General features: G+C 40.7%; 1 protein-coding gene across 1 annotated transcript; it reads left to right on the forward strand.

Annotated features, from left to right (window-relative positions):
• Window positions 1–1,220: 1,220 nt before the first annotated feature.
• Window positions 1,221–10,324, forward strand: LOC104163102 (septin-10-like; the record flags this gene model as incomplete). Its single annotated transcript, XM_009701990.1, has 5 exons — window positions 1,221–1,317; window positions 1,884–2,052; window positions 6,990–7,122; window positions 9,776–9,966; window positions 10,195–10,324. Coding segments are annotated over 5 exons (720 nt in total), but the record flags the coding sequence as incomplete, so codon positions are not given.
• Window positions 10,325–20,869: the final 10,545 nt, after the last annotated feature.

Consider the following 20,869-nt stretch of genomic DNA (forward strand, 5'->3'; position numbering starts at 1 on the left):
GTTGTTGTGACCGAAGTGCAGGACCCGGACTACCTTACATCTGTTAGGGAAGATACTCAAGTGCCTTGTTTCTCCAGTTTTCTATGGTCTTTATGATAGCAAGTTTTCCATCTGCTTTCTCCTTTTATTTAGTACTTTCATTTGAAATTAGGACAAATTTTCTGTGGCGATTAGAAAGTCAGATATAATTCTGGCTTTTTTACTTTTGTCCTTTAAGATCCTCCCAGGCATATCTACCAGCTTCAACTAAGCTTGTGAAGCTAGACGGCTTTGCTTTGAGCACTCTGCCTGTATTTTCTCTTTATGTGCAGATGTTTGTAGATGCACATGAACATACGTTTGCATGTACTGGGGTGTGAAAGCAGGGAGGAGGAGCCGGTATGCCAGAGTGTATGGCTCTGCAGTCCCAGCCTCCGTCATATGTGCCAGGGAGAGTGGATGTGCAGGCTCTTCGGCAACAGGTCCTTCTGCTTAGGGGGTGGTGGTCTCTTACTTACCCCTTTCATGGTCAGCTGCTGATTTATTTTTCAGTTAATGATTTTTTTTTCTTATTTGGTTGGTTGTTGTGGGTCAGCACGCGGTCAGTCAGTACCCAGCATGTATTTGTGGCCATGTGGCTGAGCCCACAGCAGTAACCATACCTCGGGTTCAGACCTGTGATCGTCTCATGACTGTTACTGGGGGTATGAACTCTGCCTGAATGCGAATCAGGGGGATGTGTTCTAGAGCAACTTTCCATTTCCACCTAATGCAGCTCAGGAAGCAGTCGTCTGCCTTTCCCAGTGGGGCAGACCTCCTGAATCAGGTCCAAGCTGTTGTCCACCAGGAACCCCACCTCTTTTCTGCAAAGTGCCTTTCCCCACAGTCGGTCCCCAGCACATGCTGGAGCGTGGGGTTATTCCTCCTGACGTGCTGACATTGGTCTCATTTGAACTTCCTGAGATTCCTCTTGGCCCATTTCTCCAGTCTGTCGAGGTTCCTCTGGGTTGGCAGCACACCCATCTGGTCTATCAGTCGCTTCTCCCGGTTTTGTTATTGTAGCTTGGCTTTTGTGTCGGTAGTTTGACTAGCTACTGATCTCTTCAAAGCAGTTTGTGGTTTGAAACTGCCTGTTGGCTTTTCCTGAAATGGTGTTTTTTTCCCCCTAATTTATTTCTGAAGTGTTTCAGTTCTGACATAAGAATGCTGAGAGATAGACTGTATTGGTGTGACTCTTACAGGGGCATCTGCCATTTGCCGTCATAGGAAGTACGGAAGAGGTGAAAATTGGAAATAAAATGGTGAGAGCTCGTCAGTACCCTTGGGGCATTGTACAAGGTAAATGAATTCTCGAAGGTATCTTACGAGATTTTTGTTGTTGTTGAAGTATAAAATTCACAAATACTAGAAGAGGCTGGTATTATGCACTGATGCCATATTGATTGTATTTTGGATCAACAGTTTAAGGAGTTTAGGAGTTAATACTTGTGGTGTGCACTAACCAGTAGTTTCATCAGCACTGATGCATCCCTGGAATTAAGCTATGAGATGGTGTATGTAATATTTGGGTAGGTCACTATGCTGGCAGTGTCTCTAGCACTACCAAATTCCAAAGTTTTATGATTGTCTGTAAAGAAGAGGGGAAGAAAAGAGAAATTTATCGTTGTTCAACTTGAACAGGAAATCTGGATGTGTTGGAACATGTCCACCAGTACTTACAGTTAGTCCTTCAATGTGTATATTAGAAATTATAAGGGAGTATAAGAGCTATAATAAATGAGATACCTTTTCCTGGAAATATAATTAGTAAACAAAATAAATGGATCTCAATGCGGTTTAAAATATATTTTGACAATTTTACTACTTGTACATAATAATAAAATCTTCCGCTTTTAACTGATTAGTGGAAAATGAGAACCACTGTGACTTTGTCAAGCTTCGTGAGATGCTAATCTGCACAAATATGGAAGACTTGAGAGAACAGACTCATGCACGACATTATGAGTTGTACAGACGCTGCAGACTGGAAGAGATGGGCTTCAGAGACGTTGGCCCTGAGAACAAACCCGTCAGGTAAAGGACTTCATGTGCAGCACTTGCTTTCAGCATCCATTCACTTCACATTTCACTGTGTCAACCCAATACAGAGCAGGCTTCATACATACAATAGGTTTTCTAAGAGGGAAAGAATCGGGTTTTTTTAGTCGGAGTGAGTACATAGCTGTTCGTTCAGTTATCTTCATGGAGAAGTATATGGGATTATATGAGCCTTGCTTTTAAACACATACAAGCTAGTTGTATTTCTGAAATATTTATCTTTTAGAATAAACCTGGGGATTTTAATTTTTTGTGATAGAGAGTATCAGTTTTTTTCAGGTACGTGCACCTCGTGTTTTAAATTATTTTCATCATATATTAGCGTGCTGTTTTACTTTCTCTCTTAATAATATCTGATTCTGAACAATGGTTTGGTTGGACTCAAAGTTCAGAAGGAACTGAAGCAAAAACTTTTACAAAATCATTGGTTACACTGTTGGCTTCCCACATTATCTACCATAATAACAAATGTCTAGCCTTTTCAGGTCAAGAAATCTCTTGCTAGACTGTAGGAAGCTAATACAGGATTCCAAAGGAGAGTTAAGCAGGGGGTTAGAGACACTTGGTTGTTTCATGTACTAAAGCTACTTTCTGCAGGAGGTATTTACAATTTCTATATCCAGTTTGTTTAATCTTTTATTTCCAATTCTGTCATCTCCCTCTCCTTCTTCCAACTTCCTTTGGTCATTTATGCATGGGACTGTATTTTGTGTTAGAATCCTGATGGGGAAGAACTGATGCTTCTGTTGTTCAAGCCTTCATGGTTTAGCAAAGTGCTATTATTGCATAGTCATGGTGGGAAATACTGACTTAAAGCAGACATGAAAACAAAATAAGACTTTGCATTAAGAATAGTTCCTAGTGCTTTGAACCAACTGGTTTGTTTAGTTCTTGTTTTACTTAGTGATCAGACTGTCTTTACCCATTCTGCTCTGGTAAAAATAAATGACACTTAAATGGCTTCCCTCCAAATAGTTGGTTTTAGTGGCTTAAATTCTTTGCTTTCACCTGTACTTTGCACAGAGGTTCTAAGGCAGTTGCAGTTACTGTAACTCATAGAGTGTCGATGGAGCAGCATTTCTTTCACTTTGACTAGGTCTAATTTATATATTGTTCAAACAATAATAATTAAATAAGATTAATGTAGCCAAGGAAGATGCTGGACGTGGGCAATTCTTTCTGAAGTCTTAATGTCAAGGCACATTTAAAGATTAGTTCGTTTAGATTATCTTGAGCTGACCATGAATCACAGTGGTCTCTTGACATTTCTCTTGACTTAACAAGAAAGGAATAAATCTTTTCCATAAATAGAGCACCAAAGGTGAATGAGGTTTAAAACCAACTGAAACTGAGCATAGACTTTTCATTGGGTTTAGGTTTAAGTTTAAGAACATGTTTATTTTTTCAGTCTATTTTGAGGATGATGACAGAAAAACAGGAAGGATTCAGTGATGTGAATAAGTTTATTTGTAGAGGAAGGTTGATATGACTCTAGTTGTCTTTTCTAAGAAAGGAAACTTAGTATCTGAAAGACTATTGGACTTCTTCCTTAAGAAGTCACTTGGGAATAGAACTCATCTGACCAACTGCAGACCTTTGCATTTGAGCTAAATATTTTAACCTCCTTATGGTAAGACTGAACCGCATCCAAAATGCCTGTTTCATGCCTCCACTGGGAAAATGGTGATTATTTAGATCTACCACATCCTTAGCGTTGCTTAATGTCAGCTTGGGTAGTTCACTGAGTCAAAGGACCATGCTAAAAATACCTGCCACTAGTTAACTTTTACATTTTTTAGTTTTTATGATACACCTTAATTGATAATTGAATGTTAAGCAAAAAGTTACAAGTGTAGTTTTCAAATTTGAAAGCTTTTTAAAATTTAAGTGAACAAACTGTAAAATACTGTGTAAATATGTGTGTTATTCAAAGTGCACAAACATTGTGTTCCACTGAGAGCTGAATTCACTTCAGTCAGAGTCTTTATTTATGAACATAACTTGTTTGATTTGCATCTTTATATTTAGGCTTCCATGTTCTAAGTCTTACGCAGATAGAAAAACTGTATGTCACAGCTATGCTTCTGTAGAAAGGTAGGTGATAGGTAATAGTGCTGTTACAAGGTATGTAATGGATTAGTAAGGTGTAGACTATCTTCACAATCCCTTCCCTTCCTCCAAAACCTCAATAAGAATACATTATTTAAATAATTATCTTTAACATCTTAGTTTTGCAAGTGGTTTGTGCAGAGTATAAAATTCTAGAGGTCCGACCCAGAAGAATGAGAGAACCTGTGAATTTGGTTTTCATAATGTGCTGTATGAGAAGCAGTGAAATCAGTCTTCAGGTGAACGGAGAAGTGTTTTACTGCGAGCAATGGACGCAGTAATGTTGAAAGGACTGACTTAAGACCTAGTGAACTATTTTCCCTTCCTCCTCGAACGTCCTAAAACCAAAGGCTGTTTGGATCATTATGTTGCTGATATGCCAAACACGGAAGAGGAAAGTTTGTTTTAATTTTGTCATTGCGACTTCCAGAACAATTCAGTCCAGGGGGAGGGGGGATTTAAAAAATACACTTTTATTTCTCCTCTTCCTTATACATGTAGTTTGATTGCTTCGTAAATCCAGTGTCTTCAAAGTTAATCTTTTACTAATTTCAAGACAAAATTGCTTTTACCTGATAAATTAGCTTAGGTTGAGTCTAAAGACATCCACATAATGAAATGAAATGAAGGTGCGATTGCAGCATATTAGCTTAGTCTAGCACTTGCTCTAGTGGCTTTATTGCACCCAAAGGCAGCATGTGAGCTAGCAGAACTGACACAGGGCCCAAAAGTGTGTGTAATGAGACTGCTAGCACTTGAAAAACCTGTGCTGTAGCTTTATTGTTATTACATATGCTGTCTAAACTTAAAGATAGTGTGGATTAATATACCTGTGTGAAAACCATGCCCTCGTTTCACATGGTAGATACAATTTCAGGACGATGTAAGTTACTTTGCAGCTGATGAAAAACAAACAAACCAACCAACCCGAAAAGGTGGTGGTTCTGAATTTGCTGTGTTGCAATGTATTGCTCAAATAAGATAGAATGGGAAGAGCGCTCTGACCTGGAGATCTCACAGACATTAAGTCTGCATGTGCAATTTCAAGAGGATTTTTCTCTATTTTTAGGTTATATTTTGAATACGAATAAGAAACTTTAGGATTGGGAAACTGCCCAGTCATCGTGAATTTAAATATAGAAGAGAGATATTTAAGCCTACTGTTGCTCTAAATAATTAAGTTTTTAGATGTCCTTTTTTACAAGTCTTTCCATTTATAAACTGTTTTAATAGAAACAATAAAAGATGTGACTTAAAAACTGGTACAAAAGTGTGTATGTGTATTAAAAATATAAAGCAAATTTAAATATTTGATATAGATATGTATTTATGTTACGTCAGACTGGAGGGCATGAGATACCTGGCAAAGGAGAGTAACTCATGTTAGCTTAGACCTGGCAAAGGAGAGTAACTCATGTTAGCTTAGAAGGGCTGACTAGTCCGCCCTCAGGAAGTGTTAGAGGAGATGAATGATGTAGGAGAATTGCCCTAGAATAAAAAGCTAGAACATTATCCATGTTTTGATCCGTTCATAAGCCCTGTGTCCTACAAGATACTGGACAGATCCTTTTGTTTTCGTAATAACCATTAGCACAGCTCCGATCCACCAGTTCTGCCTCTCTGAAATCTTGTGGCTTAGAGAAGTTTGTGGTACATGCTTTGTTGGAAGAGCTGGTGTCATTAAGCAGGTCTGCTTTTCAAAGGTAGTGTGCTCTTTGGTGCATGAGATACATCCGTGCACAAGCTCTGTTCCTTTTTCCCTGAAAAGCAGAACTTTTCCTGCCAGCACTGCGGTGATAACAGTGGTGGTATAGACCCTGAAAATGTCAAACCTCTAGTAGTAGATGAATAAATTACCAGCATCTTTTAATTTGCTGTGATATGCTTTGATATGAAAGAAGTTTCTCAATTTCAAGTACCTGTTGTTCGGAGGGAAAAACTTGTCTTGTGTACTGAAATGTCTAGTAGAGTAACTTTGAAAAAAAAAAAAAGGAAGGGTGGCATCGATGTAAAAGTAGAGATGTTTTAATTACTTGCTGTTTTATTCTGTTGCCAGATAATTTGCCCAATGATCTGAACTAATTATACCTCCTGTATAATTTCAAATATAAGTGTGGTATGTATGCAGTGTATTAGCTTCTGGGAGAGAGGATTCAGGAAAAAACAGTCTTGAGGTTTTGGCTGATGCATGTTGGAAAGTAACCCTATCTTTTGGATGTTGAACTACCTAGGAAATTGTATTTATTCTATATTAATGTAACTCTGTCATATTTAAATTTTTGACATTACATAAAGAGAGTGCTATATATTTTGAAGGTCCTATTGTTCTCCTTACTTTTCATATAGGAATAATCAGTTTGCTAGTTGTGTTAATGCTCCAGATGCATTGTTTTTGTAATGTCCTATTTATGGCTGAGGTTTCAGAATGTGGAAATTTTGGGAGCTTCTTGTGGCAATTTTGGTGTCTTATTAATAAGTAATTTAAAGATAAAGGTTATGCATGTTGGAGGCAGAAAGTTATAACTCAAGTCTTTCGAACATGGGATTCCTAAAGTGCTGTATTTACTTTCAAATGTAAATTGCCCAGGAGCAGTAAGCATAAACAATTTTACTCAGAGTTGCTTACTTAAATAAAAATTTAGAGCAGTAAGATGCTTGCTTCTGTTTATGAATTTTTATGTGAGAAGCTGTAGAATTTAATATTTCAGATGAATATTAATTGTTTAAATAATGTTCCAGATTGTTGGTTTTCCACATTGAATAAAGCCGCATGCTGGAGACTTGCTTACATTTTTGGACTTCAGTCTACAGGAAGCCTATGAGGCAAAGAGACATGAGTTCTACCTTGAAATGCAAAGGAAAGAGGAGGAGATGAGACAACAGTTTGTGCAGAGAGTGAAGGAGAAAGAAGCAATATTGAAAGAAGCAGAGCAACAGGTAAGCGTGCCTGCCTGTCTTCAGTTTGTTTGCTGCGATTTGGAAAAGTTCTTAGTAAAATCACAACTAGTTGATATTTATAATATCCTCATGTTTTGAGAGCAGTAATGCTTAAAATCAAAAGCAGATTGATTACACAGATTGATTGGATTAGCAGATTGATTAGGCACAAGCCAGCAAGACAAGTCTGATGAGGAACAGCTGAGGGAGCTGGGGTTGTTTAGCCTGGAGCAGGCTGAGGGGAGACCTGATCGCTCTCTACAGTGACCTGAAAGGAGGTTGTAGTGAGATGGGGGTCGGTCTCTTCTCCCAAGTAAGCAGTGATGGGATGAGAGGAAATGGCCTCAAGTTGCGCCAGGGGAGGTTTAGATTGGATATTAGGAAAAATTTCTTCACTGAGAGGGTTGTCAAGCACTGGAAGAGGCTGCCTAGGGAAGTGGTGGAGTCCCCATCCCTGGAGGTATTTAAAAGACGTGTAGGTGTGGTGCTTAGGGACATGGGTTAGTGGTGGGCTTGGCAGTGTTAGGTTAATGGTTGGTCTCGATGATCTTAAAGGTCTTTTCCAACCTGAATGATTCTGTGATTCTGTAAATGGCAATTGTCTTTTGGAAGAAAGGAGCTTATGGTCTAAAGGGTTTCGTGGATAGCTGGGACAAGTCAATAGTGTAGGAGGTGATATGGTGAAGTAAGAGAGTGATGAATATAATGGTTGCGTGTTTCTTCATCTTCTCTAGCAGTATGCTGAGAAACATTGGTATGCCATAGTGGCACAGTAGGTGCTTTTCATGCATAGGTTGCTCTGTAAAAACTAAGATTTCAGGAAAAAATCCCATGACTTCTTTTTCAGCCCAAGAGAGTGGGGCATGTATGTTTGTATGACCTCCAGGTTCAGTTATTAAATATAAGCTCAACCCTCATGTTGAAAGGCTTGAAAGTGGGGAGGGGCGGGGGCTTGTTTTAAGCTGCCTTAAGAATATTTGGAGATGCAGAACATTTCTTGAATATGTTGTTGAAGATTTAGTCCTGTCAAGCTGGACTGGCAAAACAGGATCTTCTCATCTACTTTCTGCCAGACTCTATCATGGTCATGCGTATTTATATTCAAACACTGGTTTAATTGAAATTGGAAACCTATGTATATTTATTAACCCTCTTTTCTGTACCTCAGTATCCCAGCAAAGATGTTGCAGTTTTTGCAAGGTGTTCAGATGCATGTTTTAAATAAGAAGAAAGCCTAATACTTTGTTTTCTAAGTCTGTTAAGTCCCCCATGCTACTTGTGGAGAAAAAAATTGGGTTCAATCCTTCTCAGTATGAGGCTATATACAATTGGAAGAATACTTGGCCATGTTCAATTTGAGTTCAGCTGGGTCTTACACAGTATCTGTGGTACCCTTTGATGTTTTCCTTCTATGATTTATACCAGGCAGTTTGTGAGCTCTGCATATTGCAATTGAATTATGGATATTTGTTTTCCCAGTTCCTGATGTGGGAAAGTGGTGATGCAGTCACTCCTAAAGAACATTTGTCATATCCTCTTGCTGCTCACACTCCAAGAAGTGCGTATGTGTATCTGGAAACTAAAGAAAACCAGGGATTTCTGTTGTACTTAAGATTGCTTTCACATCCTTCGTTTGTAGGTGCAATGTGCAGTGTTACCACTCCTGAGCCTTACAGTCATTTAAGACCTTACTGTTTCTACCTTGAATGTTTTTATTGGTATACCTGTTTTTGCAATGCATCTGTTGCAATGAAATAAATAAATAAATAGTATACATACCCACACATTTGTAAAATCTGATGGCTCTACTGTGTAGAACAGGCATACTGTTATGTTTATAATCTTGGTTATTTCTTAGTTCGTTCTTTGCGAAAGATGGAAATAAATCTCTCTGATTTCTATACCAGTATAGCTGCCCTCAGACTGAGTTACACCAATACAGATGGATACAGGAGCGGGATTCTAGGAGAGTTTGTGTGGGGGAGGTGGGAGGTGAGGAAGGGTGAAGTGAGGTGCCCTTTGGGTGTCACGCACAACTTCACAGTAGGTTTAAACTGGTCAAAATGCATCTGGAGAGTAAAAACCAATATGGAACAATTGCTGCAGAAAAGCAGTTAACTTCTTGCAGCCCACAAGTAACTCCCTCAATCAGACTTAGTGTGTGTGTACATATTAATATGTAAATGTAATTAATATGTATATTAAAATTAGATATGAAAATACATACCTGTGTAACTACAGTATGTATGATTCCTTGCCCACTTGGTTTTAGGGAAGTAGATTCTACTTGACAGATCCTAATTTAATTCTTCTGTTGGTAATTGTTTTCTCTCTAAAGGCTGCCTTATTTTTGATATAATAGAGTAAAATCTAGTAGGAAATCTAATACTCGCTTAGTACCTTCCATGGTTTCCATCTGTACTTTGTGTGTAGTAGCTTGGCTTCTATCAGAACAATCTGATACGAATGATTATTTTTCTGGATTTCTGTTTTTCAGTCTTACCAGTTTTGGAAAAGAACTGCAATTTCTTAGGACTTTTAACACAAGTTGAGATGGGTTTTACTGTTCAATTGCAGAGGGCTTTTGTATTGTGGTATCACCACCTTGTGTTACTAGTTGGAAATACTACTTTTCTGTGCTTTCTTTAAACAGGTACAGACTAAATTTGAACATCATATGCTAATGCATCAAGAAGTGAAACTGAAATTAGAGAAAAAGAAAAAAGTTCTTGAAGATGAAATAGCTATGTTTGTTGAGAAGAAAGCTAATGCTGAATTACTCCAGTCACAAGCATCTGTCTCTACCCCTGTTGTTAGTTTGAAGAGAGACAAGGACCGCAAAAAGTAAGTGCTGATGCTAGTCATCGGAGGCAGGAAAAAAATAATTCTTCATATGTCACTTTTATAACGCAAATATCAGTAGTCTTTTGGAAAAGACACAAACATGCTCCTATTCTGTTATGTGATAAGAAGACAGAAGTGTGTAAAATATCCTCATGCTTGGATTTACTTTTAGAGTAATTGCTGTATGTTCTGTAAGCATTCTTTCTTTTTTTTTCTTTTTCCATGAAGGAACCAAGGTTTTCGACTTGAACTCCTGTGCTTTGATGTCAGAGATGAAGAAATTGTGAATGTTCATGAACAGAAGGAGAGGGAGAAGTTAGAGAGGGAGAGAAATTCACCCAGGGAATTCCAGACATAGCATTTAATTGCAACACTCAGGTTTTGAGTGTAGGATATGTTAGTTTTATGAAGCAGTCTGACTGCTGCTGTCCCATGATAGTGGATGTATCTTCCCAGTACAGATTTTTGAGAGGAGAGATTCATAAAATTGGCTGTAAAATCACACTGAGTGCAGAATATGACCCGACAAAACATTTTACTGTCTTCCCTCCTGCCCACTTCTTTCTTTCTCCACTCCCAAAAGAAAAGCTCGATTAAGTTGTGAAATTTCAGAAATATATTCAAAAGTAGTCTCCAGAATAACATGCCCAGCTTCTTCATATATAAACATTGAATTAAATGTTCATATATAAACATGAAATTAAATTGAATTACATTTTTTTTTCTCCTCCAAAACCAGTCAATTAACTTACTAATTTCCTTTCCTGATAGGTTACAACTGTACTGCAGGTAACATTTTGTTGATTAATATCTTACTGCAATTGAAAGCAGATTTTTTGATGCAGTAATTATTCATAACTGCTAGATTATGAAAAACTTTAGAAACTAGATGTGTGTACATACTTCCACAAATATCATCAAGACAGCTTTGACATTTTTGGGGTATGCTAGCAGCCTGCTTTTGCCAAAATTTATTGCATTTCAAGTAATGTTACTGAATTCCTTTTCCTAGACTCCTTCTTCTGGATTTACATGTGCAAATGGAATTCTTGGTAACTGAAGTCATTATCTGCACTATTATGAGTAACTCTCAACTTCAGAAAATTTTTAGGTTTGTTTTCTCTGTTTTAGCTTTATTTCTTCAGAGTATGTTACAGTTTATATGCTTGCTTTTGTTTTTCAGTTCCAGCTTTACATAATACTCATGACAGAAGAAACTATATTGATAATTTCTCTTGAGGAAGCAATGATTCACGGTATGCTTTTGGAAGTATAGGAGTTGCAGTTTCATACTAAAGGATTTGCAAAATATCTCTTGTTGCTGCGTGCTGCAAAAGAAGAATTTTGAATTATGATCTGTACGCGTATGGTGCGGCGATTACTGTCATTGCCCTCACAGACTTTCTGTTCCAAGTCTGCCTTGATACGCACTTGCATTACACACGTGTGGCAAACTTGGTTTCATGTTAAGTGCATTGTACCAAAGAAAATGTCCCTGCCATAAACAGTTCCATTCATAATACGAGTGCTATAGTACAAAAGTATTCAGTGAATATATCCACTATAACCTTTCTAAAGAGTTATTTTCATATGGCATGATATATTAGTCTACTAAATATTATTTAATACAACTGTTGACATAATTCAACCATTTACTGATTTTGCTGACAGATTTTGTTTATAGGCTTTTATGTACAAGCACTGCTGTCCTAAATTTCAGATATGATCTTTCTAATCAAAATTTATGGAGGTATTTTTGCAGTGCTGTACTGTTGCATGATAGTTTATCTGAGATTACTAACTTAATGTGGAAAGTACCTGTAACTTTTTGATGCTTGCGACTGTGGTGTTCGGTTACAGCAGAGGCTGAACTTTACAAAAACTATTAACTACAAGAGCTTCAGGTTAAAACAAGTTTAAAATGTTTTTTGTATTTTCAGTAACCATGATAACTAATGGGAAACTATAAGAGGTGTGGTTCTCTGAAGTTGTTTTGTGCGACTCTTTAAAAATGAATACTAACTTGAAGACATAAAATACATTGGTATTACTTAAGTGTTTCTGTTGTTCTGCTTCATCTCTCTCCCATGTTATTAAAAACAAGGAGTAAGATTTCACGTTAATCTGAGAAATGTAAATGTTTTGCATCTGTTCTAAATAATTTTAAGTAATTTATTGATTGGCAAAAATAGATGATTTATGCATACTGTGCTACAAAAGCAATGTCACTTGTGATATACTTGTCATATATCTTTGTACTTACCCTAGAATCACAGAATATCTCACGTTGGAAGGGACCCATAAGGATCATCGAGTCCAGCTCCCTGCTCCTCGTAGGACTACCTAAAACCAAACCATACAACTTGGCATCGCCCAAATGCTCGTTGAACTCTGACAGGCTTGCTGCCGTGACCACTGCCCCTTGTGCGCTTATCTGGTACCTCACCTTGAGGCAAACTTAAACAAAACAGCTATGGAATTTCCCATACTTACAGATGACTCTTCCACTGTTAAATGAACATCAGGAAAAAAAAGAAAAATACACCGTCTCTCTCATTTTGTGCTACAACTGAGCAAGCTCCCTTTAATTGCCACCTGCTCCAAAGACTCGCAAAGCTGCCTGCACTGGTTTTGTTTTGCTGTGGCATCAGGGCCAAGACGTGGAACTGAACATAAACCCATTCTGACCAAGACATGTGGTACCTGCACGGTGCTGTTCATGGTTCCCAGCCACCAAAGCACATCACATCCTCTAGTGCTGGCCAGGCACAGAGCTATCTACGTCAAACAGTACTTCACCATCTCAGGCTTTGTTCTCAGCCAAGTGGCCACACTACGGACAGCTAAATCTGTCTTTTGATGCAGTTTTGTAATGCTGATGAAGAGCTGTGCTTGAGCTAACTAGCATCAGTGGCTGGGATAACCCATGTGGGGATAACTGAGTGCTGATGGTACACATCACCACATCACTCAGTTGTAATGACATTCTGCTCAAGATCACTTTGATAACATTTCCAAATCTACTGCTCAGTTCAAAAAGTGTTGTGGGTTGTTTGTTTTTTTTTTCATTTGGCTGTTACCTCCCTTGAAGGACAGCAGATCCCCTGTTTCTAATCAAACAGATACAAATGGCCCAGTCAATGGTACAAAGCCAAACAAAAAATACAGTCTCTCGTCAAGTTACATTTTGCTCAGGAAGGAGCAATCAGGCAGCAGTCACAGGGCCTGGCCCTGGCCCATTTTCTTCTCTTGAAGAAGCATCAGTTATATGCTGGCTGAGCGTGTGGGTGAAATGAGTGTCTCCTCTCAACCCTTCCCTCCTATGTTACAGCCTGCTGTGCCTGTGGAGCTGATTGTATCAGCAGTTCGACCTTTTCCTGGTCAATGAAGCGTTTATGTATCTTAGCATCCATTGCTTCCCACTGCCACAGAGTTGAAGGAAAACAATCTTACATGATATGCATCACTGTGTGAGTAAAATAGCTGCTGAGGTCGGTCGCTGGCACGGGCTCCCCAGGGCGGTGGTCACGGCAGCAAGCCTGTCAGAGTTCAGTGAGCATCTGGACGATGCTCTGAGTCGTATGGTTTAGTGTTAGATAGTCCTGCGAGCAGCCGGGAGCTGGATTGGATGACCCTTATGGGTCCCTTCCAACTTGAGATACTCTGTGGTTCTATGATTTTAACTTGCAGAGACACGAGCCTCTTCCATAGCAGCATCAACATCATCTTTATATAGAAAGGAAAATACTCAAAAATAATTTTTCAAGACCTTTGTGGAGACTTGTATAATTCACATTCAGTGTATCACTGCAAAAAGTCATGTAGTGTAATTCATAGAGAGGTAAATTACCTAACTGGATTTTTATAAGGTACTGAAGCATCTACCTCTCCTTATTTTCTTCACTAAATATATTTTTTAAAATCCATACCCTAGCATCAAGGCAGCAAAACACTGATAGCTAAGTATAGATACTCGCAGGACTTTAAACCAGAAGAAGAAAAAAAAAACTAGGGCGCGCTCGAAGAGCATGGCTTTGCTTTTGAGGCCAGGACTGTGGCACGGAGCATCCCCTCGAGTTGAGCCGCTTTTATCAGGGGCTTGGAGCAGGTGGTCTCCAGAGGCTCCTTCCGACATCAGCGACTCTGTAATTCATTTAGCATGAGCAATTCTTTTTCACAGAAGAGAATATTAACCTCTTTTCTGTAGAAACCAAGCTGTAAGTGCACCGAGAGCTCTGAGCTCGTGTGGTGGATTTTATCTGCTAGGGCATTAAAATGCTGAAATCAATCTTTATAATTTGAAAACCTCAGAATACAATTGCATCTCATTCTGATCCAAAAATCTCTTCAACAGACTTCCCAGAAATCTGTGTGAAAATGGCACATTTTTCTTATTGGGAAATACTATTGAGATGTGTCAGGGTGGTTTCTGGCTGATCATCCTATAAGCCTTAAACTTTCTGAAAAAGTGTTTTATGGAGCTGCACAAATGTCTTTTGGCATCAGATCTGTAAGTATCTCTTTATTTTTGGGGTACCTGTACTTGCGATCCATAAGTAATCATGTCTCGTGGCACTTCTATGTATCACAGTTTATTAGTGTAATTTTCATAAACAAGGAACCCACCAAACTAATGGTTTCAGAATTAAATTCTGCCTTCCAGCAGAAATTTGCCTTTCTCTGATTTTTCAAATCTAAATGTGTAGGAGTTGGATATGTTCCTATTCATATATACAAATCCATAAATTTTTTATAAATGTATGTACACAGAGAGAGATGTATCTCACTCCTGCCTGTCTAGGTCTGTGTATATGGATATCTAGACCCCTCCCAACAAGTGCCACGGTTAGCTAAGAGTGATCTCCAGACTGTGCGATCCCTGACCGACTCAAGAGACTATTTCAGCGCTTGACACTTGCTCTTGATGCTGCCGGCAGTTTCTGCATTCCCTTTTTCTGGGAGTAGGAAATCTTTACTACCCCATTAGTCTGTGTACTTTTGGAGGGGCTGATCCTTCCCACTGAGAAGAGACGGGGAGGGAGAGCTCTCAGCACTCTGTCCTCACCGGGTGGAAATGTGGAGCTAGTCCTTCCCCCTCAGGATGACATTAACTCCTCCACCCAAAGCCCAGGAAAGGCAGAGACCCTGGTAGTCATCACCCCTTGGGAGGGAAGAGAAAATCATTAGCATGATCGGAAAGAGGATAAGAGGGTGTTGGTATTTGCATAGCCTTTTTGGACTAGATTTTTCGTGGCTCCTACTTGCTGCTGTTTTGTTGAGATGGTGGTTATTTGGTCAGTTTTGGGAGTGCCAGAGATGGAGTTCCACCCCCCTTCGTGCTGGCAGTGTGAAGATACTTGGTCCTTTTTGCCTTCTGGAGTAACGTGACGATCCCAATGGGTTTTGGTAGAACCAGCTGAGCTGCCTGGCAAGGCATGCAAGTGGCCAGAGAGATGAGACACGCAGAAATCTGTTTCAACCTTTCCTCTAACTTTTGCTAGCCTCCCGTCACACCATTAAAGTCTCATTTGACTTGCAAGCTCCCGGGAAAAATTCATACTAGCTGCCATCTAGAAACACAGCGGGCAACACTGATGGACTGTGCAAAGGAACACAAAATACCGGTGCTGGTTTATGACTGTGGTCACAGTAGATGAATGGCATCCAAGCTTTGCCCCAAGGTCAAGCCATTCTATACTCCTACTAATTGAAAATGTGCAAATGCACAATGCAAATACCCATATGTGAGAAATAATTTCATTGTCTGTCTTGATGGAGTTTGAGATGGGCGTGTGTGTTTTTTGTTTCCAAAGCTATAGCAAGTTTTTTTGCTCATGTTGGCTCCTCAAGGGATAAAACAATCTCTTAGGCAAGTTTAGAGTATCTTCTGACTCAATCTTCAAAGTATTTATTCTCACAAAATATATTAAGAAGTTGGAAGATACTGCTTGCATTTACAGTTGGAAAATGAGATGCACAGTGGGTAGGGCTCAGATTTTGTAATCATAATTAGATATTTTTTTTTTATTTGCACCCACTCAGTGAAAATAAGCCATGGAAGTAAATCCATCATAGGTTGTAATGCGTAGTTACAGTCACACAGGACTAGGTACTTGGCTGACATCCTTGGCTGGTACTGAGCAGGGATCTGTGCTCCCCAAACTTGTACACGGTTCTCAAACCTGCTGTTGTTTCGGCTGATAAATAAAACAGGAGCTTTTGTGGAGGGAGATCTACGTAAGGAGGAGGAGGATGCAATCCAAATTCTGACTACTTTGGGTTAGGTTTGTACGAGACCTTTGTCTCCCTGAATCCAGAATTTAAATGCCTTGTGCTGTTGCTTCTAGATTCCCCAGTCACTTAGGTTTTTAGAGAGGTGCTCATGTATATGTTTAATGTCTCCAAAATCATACTGGGGTTCCTGGGTTCCTGAAGCAACGTGGTCCATGGTGTGGACCTGAAGTGTCTGTGAGTGTATCCTCATCAGAGGAGAAACTTCCCCCCTAAAACCTAATTTATCCTGAGCTGTCAGTCCATCACGCTGACACTTTTCAGCTTTATTTAGAGAGCAAAACATGCATTGATCCTGAAAGAAAAAAAATGAGCAAGTTCAATTTCGTGTCGGATTTTACTCATTGCTCCAGTGTGGATGCGGTTTGTACTAAATGAAGCTATTTCAACAGGAGATGAGGAAGACCTGCCTTAAAAATTCCCTAGCCTGGTGGACAAGATCATTGTCTGAAAGGTGAGAAAGCTCATTTCAAATCCCTGCTCCAAGTCAGGCAGAGCAAGAGGCTGGGTTTAAAACTCTTCACGCTCTGAAATGAATTGTGACTGTATTTCCCGTAGTTTCTTATGAGGCAAGGCTTTCTCAGGACGCTCGGTGACGATGCTCTTTGGGAGGGCAGGTGTTTACATGTGACTGCTGGGAGGCTCCGGAGTCATCAGGAGGGGAAAAAAAAAGAAAAAATCCCCCAACATTTAACAAACTCCATCCCAAACTTTCCTTTCCAGGAAGACAGTGCTCTGGCCCTGGGAGCTGGCGTTTGCCAGGGAGCCCCTTGTAGCCTCCTGCCTTGATCTGACCTCAGGCTCATCCCTGTCCGGCTTTGGCAGAGGCTGAGCCAGTTTCTAACCAAATGGACGGTAGCTAGGCACAAACTGCTTTCCACTTGGGCACGCGGACAAAGACTTAATTCATATTTAGGTAGTTGAAGAGGAGACCAACAAGCCATCTGACTGACGGCATCCTGTGACAGTGGCACGGCTACCCCAGGGCATCGCCGGCAGGCAGGGCGGGGAGAAAAGGCTCAAAACCTGTTCATCTCCCTCATAAATCCGTGCCAGCTGATCTGTGTCCACCCTGGATTCTCTGCCTGGAAAAAACTTCAGGACAAATGTGAGATGTACCAAGATTCCTTGGGAAGCTGCTGTTCAGTGAGCTGAATTTTAGAGATTGCCAGCAACGCTGATGCTCTGTTTCAGTAATTCTTGAAGAAAATAGAGAAATCCTAATTAAAAGGCTGCATGGTGTTTATCTCGATGTCCAAGGAAGTACTATCCTAATACTCCGGCAGGGCTGGAAAGGGCTCAGTGTATGAATCCAGACATTGAAAATATGATCACAGAAAGCAGAGATCATCATAACCTGAGGGCACCGCTGATGATATTCCTGGTAAGTGAAATGTGATTATGGTGAATTGAAGGGCAGACTTCCCCAATAAGGGCTTGCATGCCAGTAATAGGTTTTGAAGATGCGGTACTTTGCCTGCGAGGTCAGGAGTGATCCTTGAGAGTTTTACTGGATGATACAATGGAGTTTATATATTGGCAGAGCTTATTGGATCAATAAGTCAAGATACTGCATTGCAAGCTGTGAATTAACGATTGCTGCAAACGGTTGGCTGAGGTTGCTGTCACTGTAAGTATGCAAATAAGGGAATTACAGCCTAGTACGCTCATTGCTAAAAACCGTGTTTGGAAATTTGCCTGGAGAGGGTGTTTAAAAAACCCCATACAATCCTCTGTGCTTTTCAAAAATGATTTACAGCTTTAAAATTTTTATAAGATACAGTAATATAAATGTCATATCTCAGGACATAATACCTGAAACAGTAAATTCCCTGCCCTCTAACAGAAAGACAAAACCTCCGTGCAGAAGTGTTAACTTCAGGTTTTGGGACCTGCCTTGCATAGCCTGGGAGGCTGCGAGTGCATGGCTGAGTTTGGCTGGTTGGGGAAAAAAAAAAATAAATTCCCTGTTTGGTATGAAACGAAGTTGGAAAGTACTAAAAATGGCAAGCAGCCCATCTGAAACTCTGCAGAGGAATTTACAAATGTGTGTGCTTTCAAATAAATTAATTTTATCCTAGCCAGTATTGAGTCAAGTTTTAAACAGACTACAAAATTATCCCTGATCTTGTAACTATGCCAAATGTAAGATAAACACAGATCGAGGTGTCTGCTGGCTGCGTATTTCTGGGTTCATCTTTCATCTGCTCACCTTCAATAGCTGAAACCCACTTAATGACTTCAGTTACTAAGAGCATTTTTCAAATAAAACGTTTTGATGTACAAGCTCAGAAAAAAATAGACCTGAGACCAGGGACTTGTGTTTTTTGAAACACCAGATCTGTTTGCAGGAAAGACTGTTTCTAAAGAATATCACAATTGTCTTGGGAATGTAATTTCCTGGAAATTAGGAAGGAAAGGTATAGTGTGGTTGCTGTCAGTCTGGATTTCTCTGGATCTTCTATTTGGTACATTTTTTTTTGTTTATTTCTTCTCTCTGTGTTTTAAAGCTCATTTTTCTCTAGTTTATGGATGCTGCCAGGGAGGGGTGCTAAATAACCGTCCTGGAGAGGCTGCAGCTCCCGGAGCTGTGTCCTCCTGTCAGCCAAAAATTATGTTTAAGCATAAAAACAACCCCCAGGCAAAGAGAAGCTGTGCAAGCCCCACTTTATAAAGCCAGAATTAAAGGATTGTCAGGATTTGACTCCTCAGAAGCAGCTGGGATGGAAAATCCTTGGGTAGTTTGAAGTCTGGGAGAGTGCAGTCGCAGGAAGGATTCAGCGACGTGAGATGTGGATGAGGACGAGGTCTTGGGCGTGAGTAACCCCGGGGGCAGAGGGCAGAGCTGCCCGGGCGGGCATGGCGTGGTGGTGGTGGAAATCTTGACCTTCCCAAGGTGGGGAGTTGCATACAGTGTATTTTATAGCTTAGATGTTGAAAAAGAAGACTCTTTAGATTGCTCTGTCTTGTCTCAGTTGTCAAATATGAGAGAGATTCTTTTGATTTAAAACAGTTTAACAGTGTATTTTCTCACTGTGCACGTTTTATTTTCTTTTAATTCTAGACATGACAGCATATCCTTCCTCTTTCGCGTTAGCCGTTTGCTCACTACATCTTCTGGTGAAGGTTCTCAGCCTTAAAGCTGGAAATGTGCATTACCTAAGTCCAAAAGAATGCTCTTTGGTAATATACTCAGTGGTTTACATCCCAAAAACATCCTTCAAAGTAAAAAACCGCACAGCTGGTGGCCCTGCCCTGGCCCGTTGTCACCGGAGCTGGAAGGGAGGCTGGCTTCGTCGGGCACAGCGCGGATGCTCGCCGCTCCCAGATGCGATGCTCTGTAGCGGTGTCTCGGGATGGGTTTGGAAGTAGTTCAAAGTAGAGATTAAAGTGTGTAGATATAACCGGGTAAGACAACAGAAAACTCCTTTTTCAGAAGAAAGAAATCCCTTCTTGGATTTCTGACATGACTTCTAGTAGGGCTGGAGGGGGTGCTTCGAGGTTACGTACTAGCAGTGTGATGGTGTATTGGTTTAGTGGTATGGCAGCAACCCGGTCAGGGACACTTACCAGGAAGCCCCGGTGTTTAAAATGTAAAAGTGGAAGGAGTTGTAGTTTGGGGAGAGAGGGGAGACCCAGTGGTCCTGAACTTGGGATGTAAACCTGCTTCCCTGATCTTCCCTAGCATCTGCACAGGCCCTGGGACCTCTGTCTGTCCATGTTCAGCTCAAACAAGGACAGGAGTGCTGGCAAATAACCTTTCTGGGCCTCATATGAGCAGCTATCAAAGACTCAAATTTTGTTATTTTTGTAAGACACGGGATAGGCATGGTAATTACTGTCTCAGGACTAGGACTCACTTTAGGCTTGCACAAAAATCGAGTAGGCGATAAGAGCCAGGGCTGTGGGCAATTCGATGGGCGAGTCTGCACGCAGATCCCTGCTGAGGCTCTTTACTGCGGAGGTGAAGCACATCTTGCTGGATGCATAAAGTACGATAACTCCCCAAATGGCAGATTAGAGCAGGAAGAGCGCTCATTTAGTGTTATTCTACCCTTATATTTTCACAAGGGCTGGGTAAATATATTAGCAGCCAGGAGCTCTTTTGTGCTTCCTGAGACGGCTGTGCTTGTCCGCTTGGTGTCCGTACGGCTTCACAGGCCCCACGGTGTCAGGGGGATGGAGAGCAGGTATTCAGCCCCAGGGACCACAAGGGATGGAGGAGAGAAGTGGGATGGGTTGACTGGGAGCTCTCCCGGGAGGGAGAAGAGCCGAGCAGCGAACCTCTGCGTTACGCCTCTGCTCCCCTGGGTGTTAGTGCCGGGGGATTTCGCCGCCAGCGCGGTCAGGCAGCCGTAGGGATGAGTCCCAAGAGAGGGATGGGAGAATCCCACCACATACCACTGGGACCACCCATTTCCACTTGCCCTGCCTGGGGTTTTTGCTCTGCTTTGCGGTTTGCTTCTCTTTTCCTTCCTCTTTCCCCCTTCCTCATAACTTTTGCTGCAGCTTTTCTGTTGCTGGCTGGGGCTGTCTCAAGAGGTTTAAGGAAGGACTCGGTGCTCCTGGCCAAGAACAGGCACCGTGTAAGATGCACATACTCCCCAGTCCT

Source organism: Cariama cristata, unplaced genomic scaffold, assembly GCF_000690535.1.
Source record: "Cariama cristata isolate BGI_N322 unplaced genomic scaffold, ASM69053v1 scaffold8556, whole genome shotgun sequence".
Classification (NCBI taxonomy): domain Eukaryota; kingdom Metazoa; phylum Chordata; class Aves; order Cariamiformes; family Cariamidae; genus Cariama; species Cariama cristata.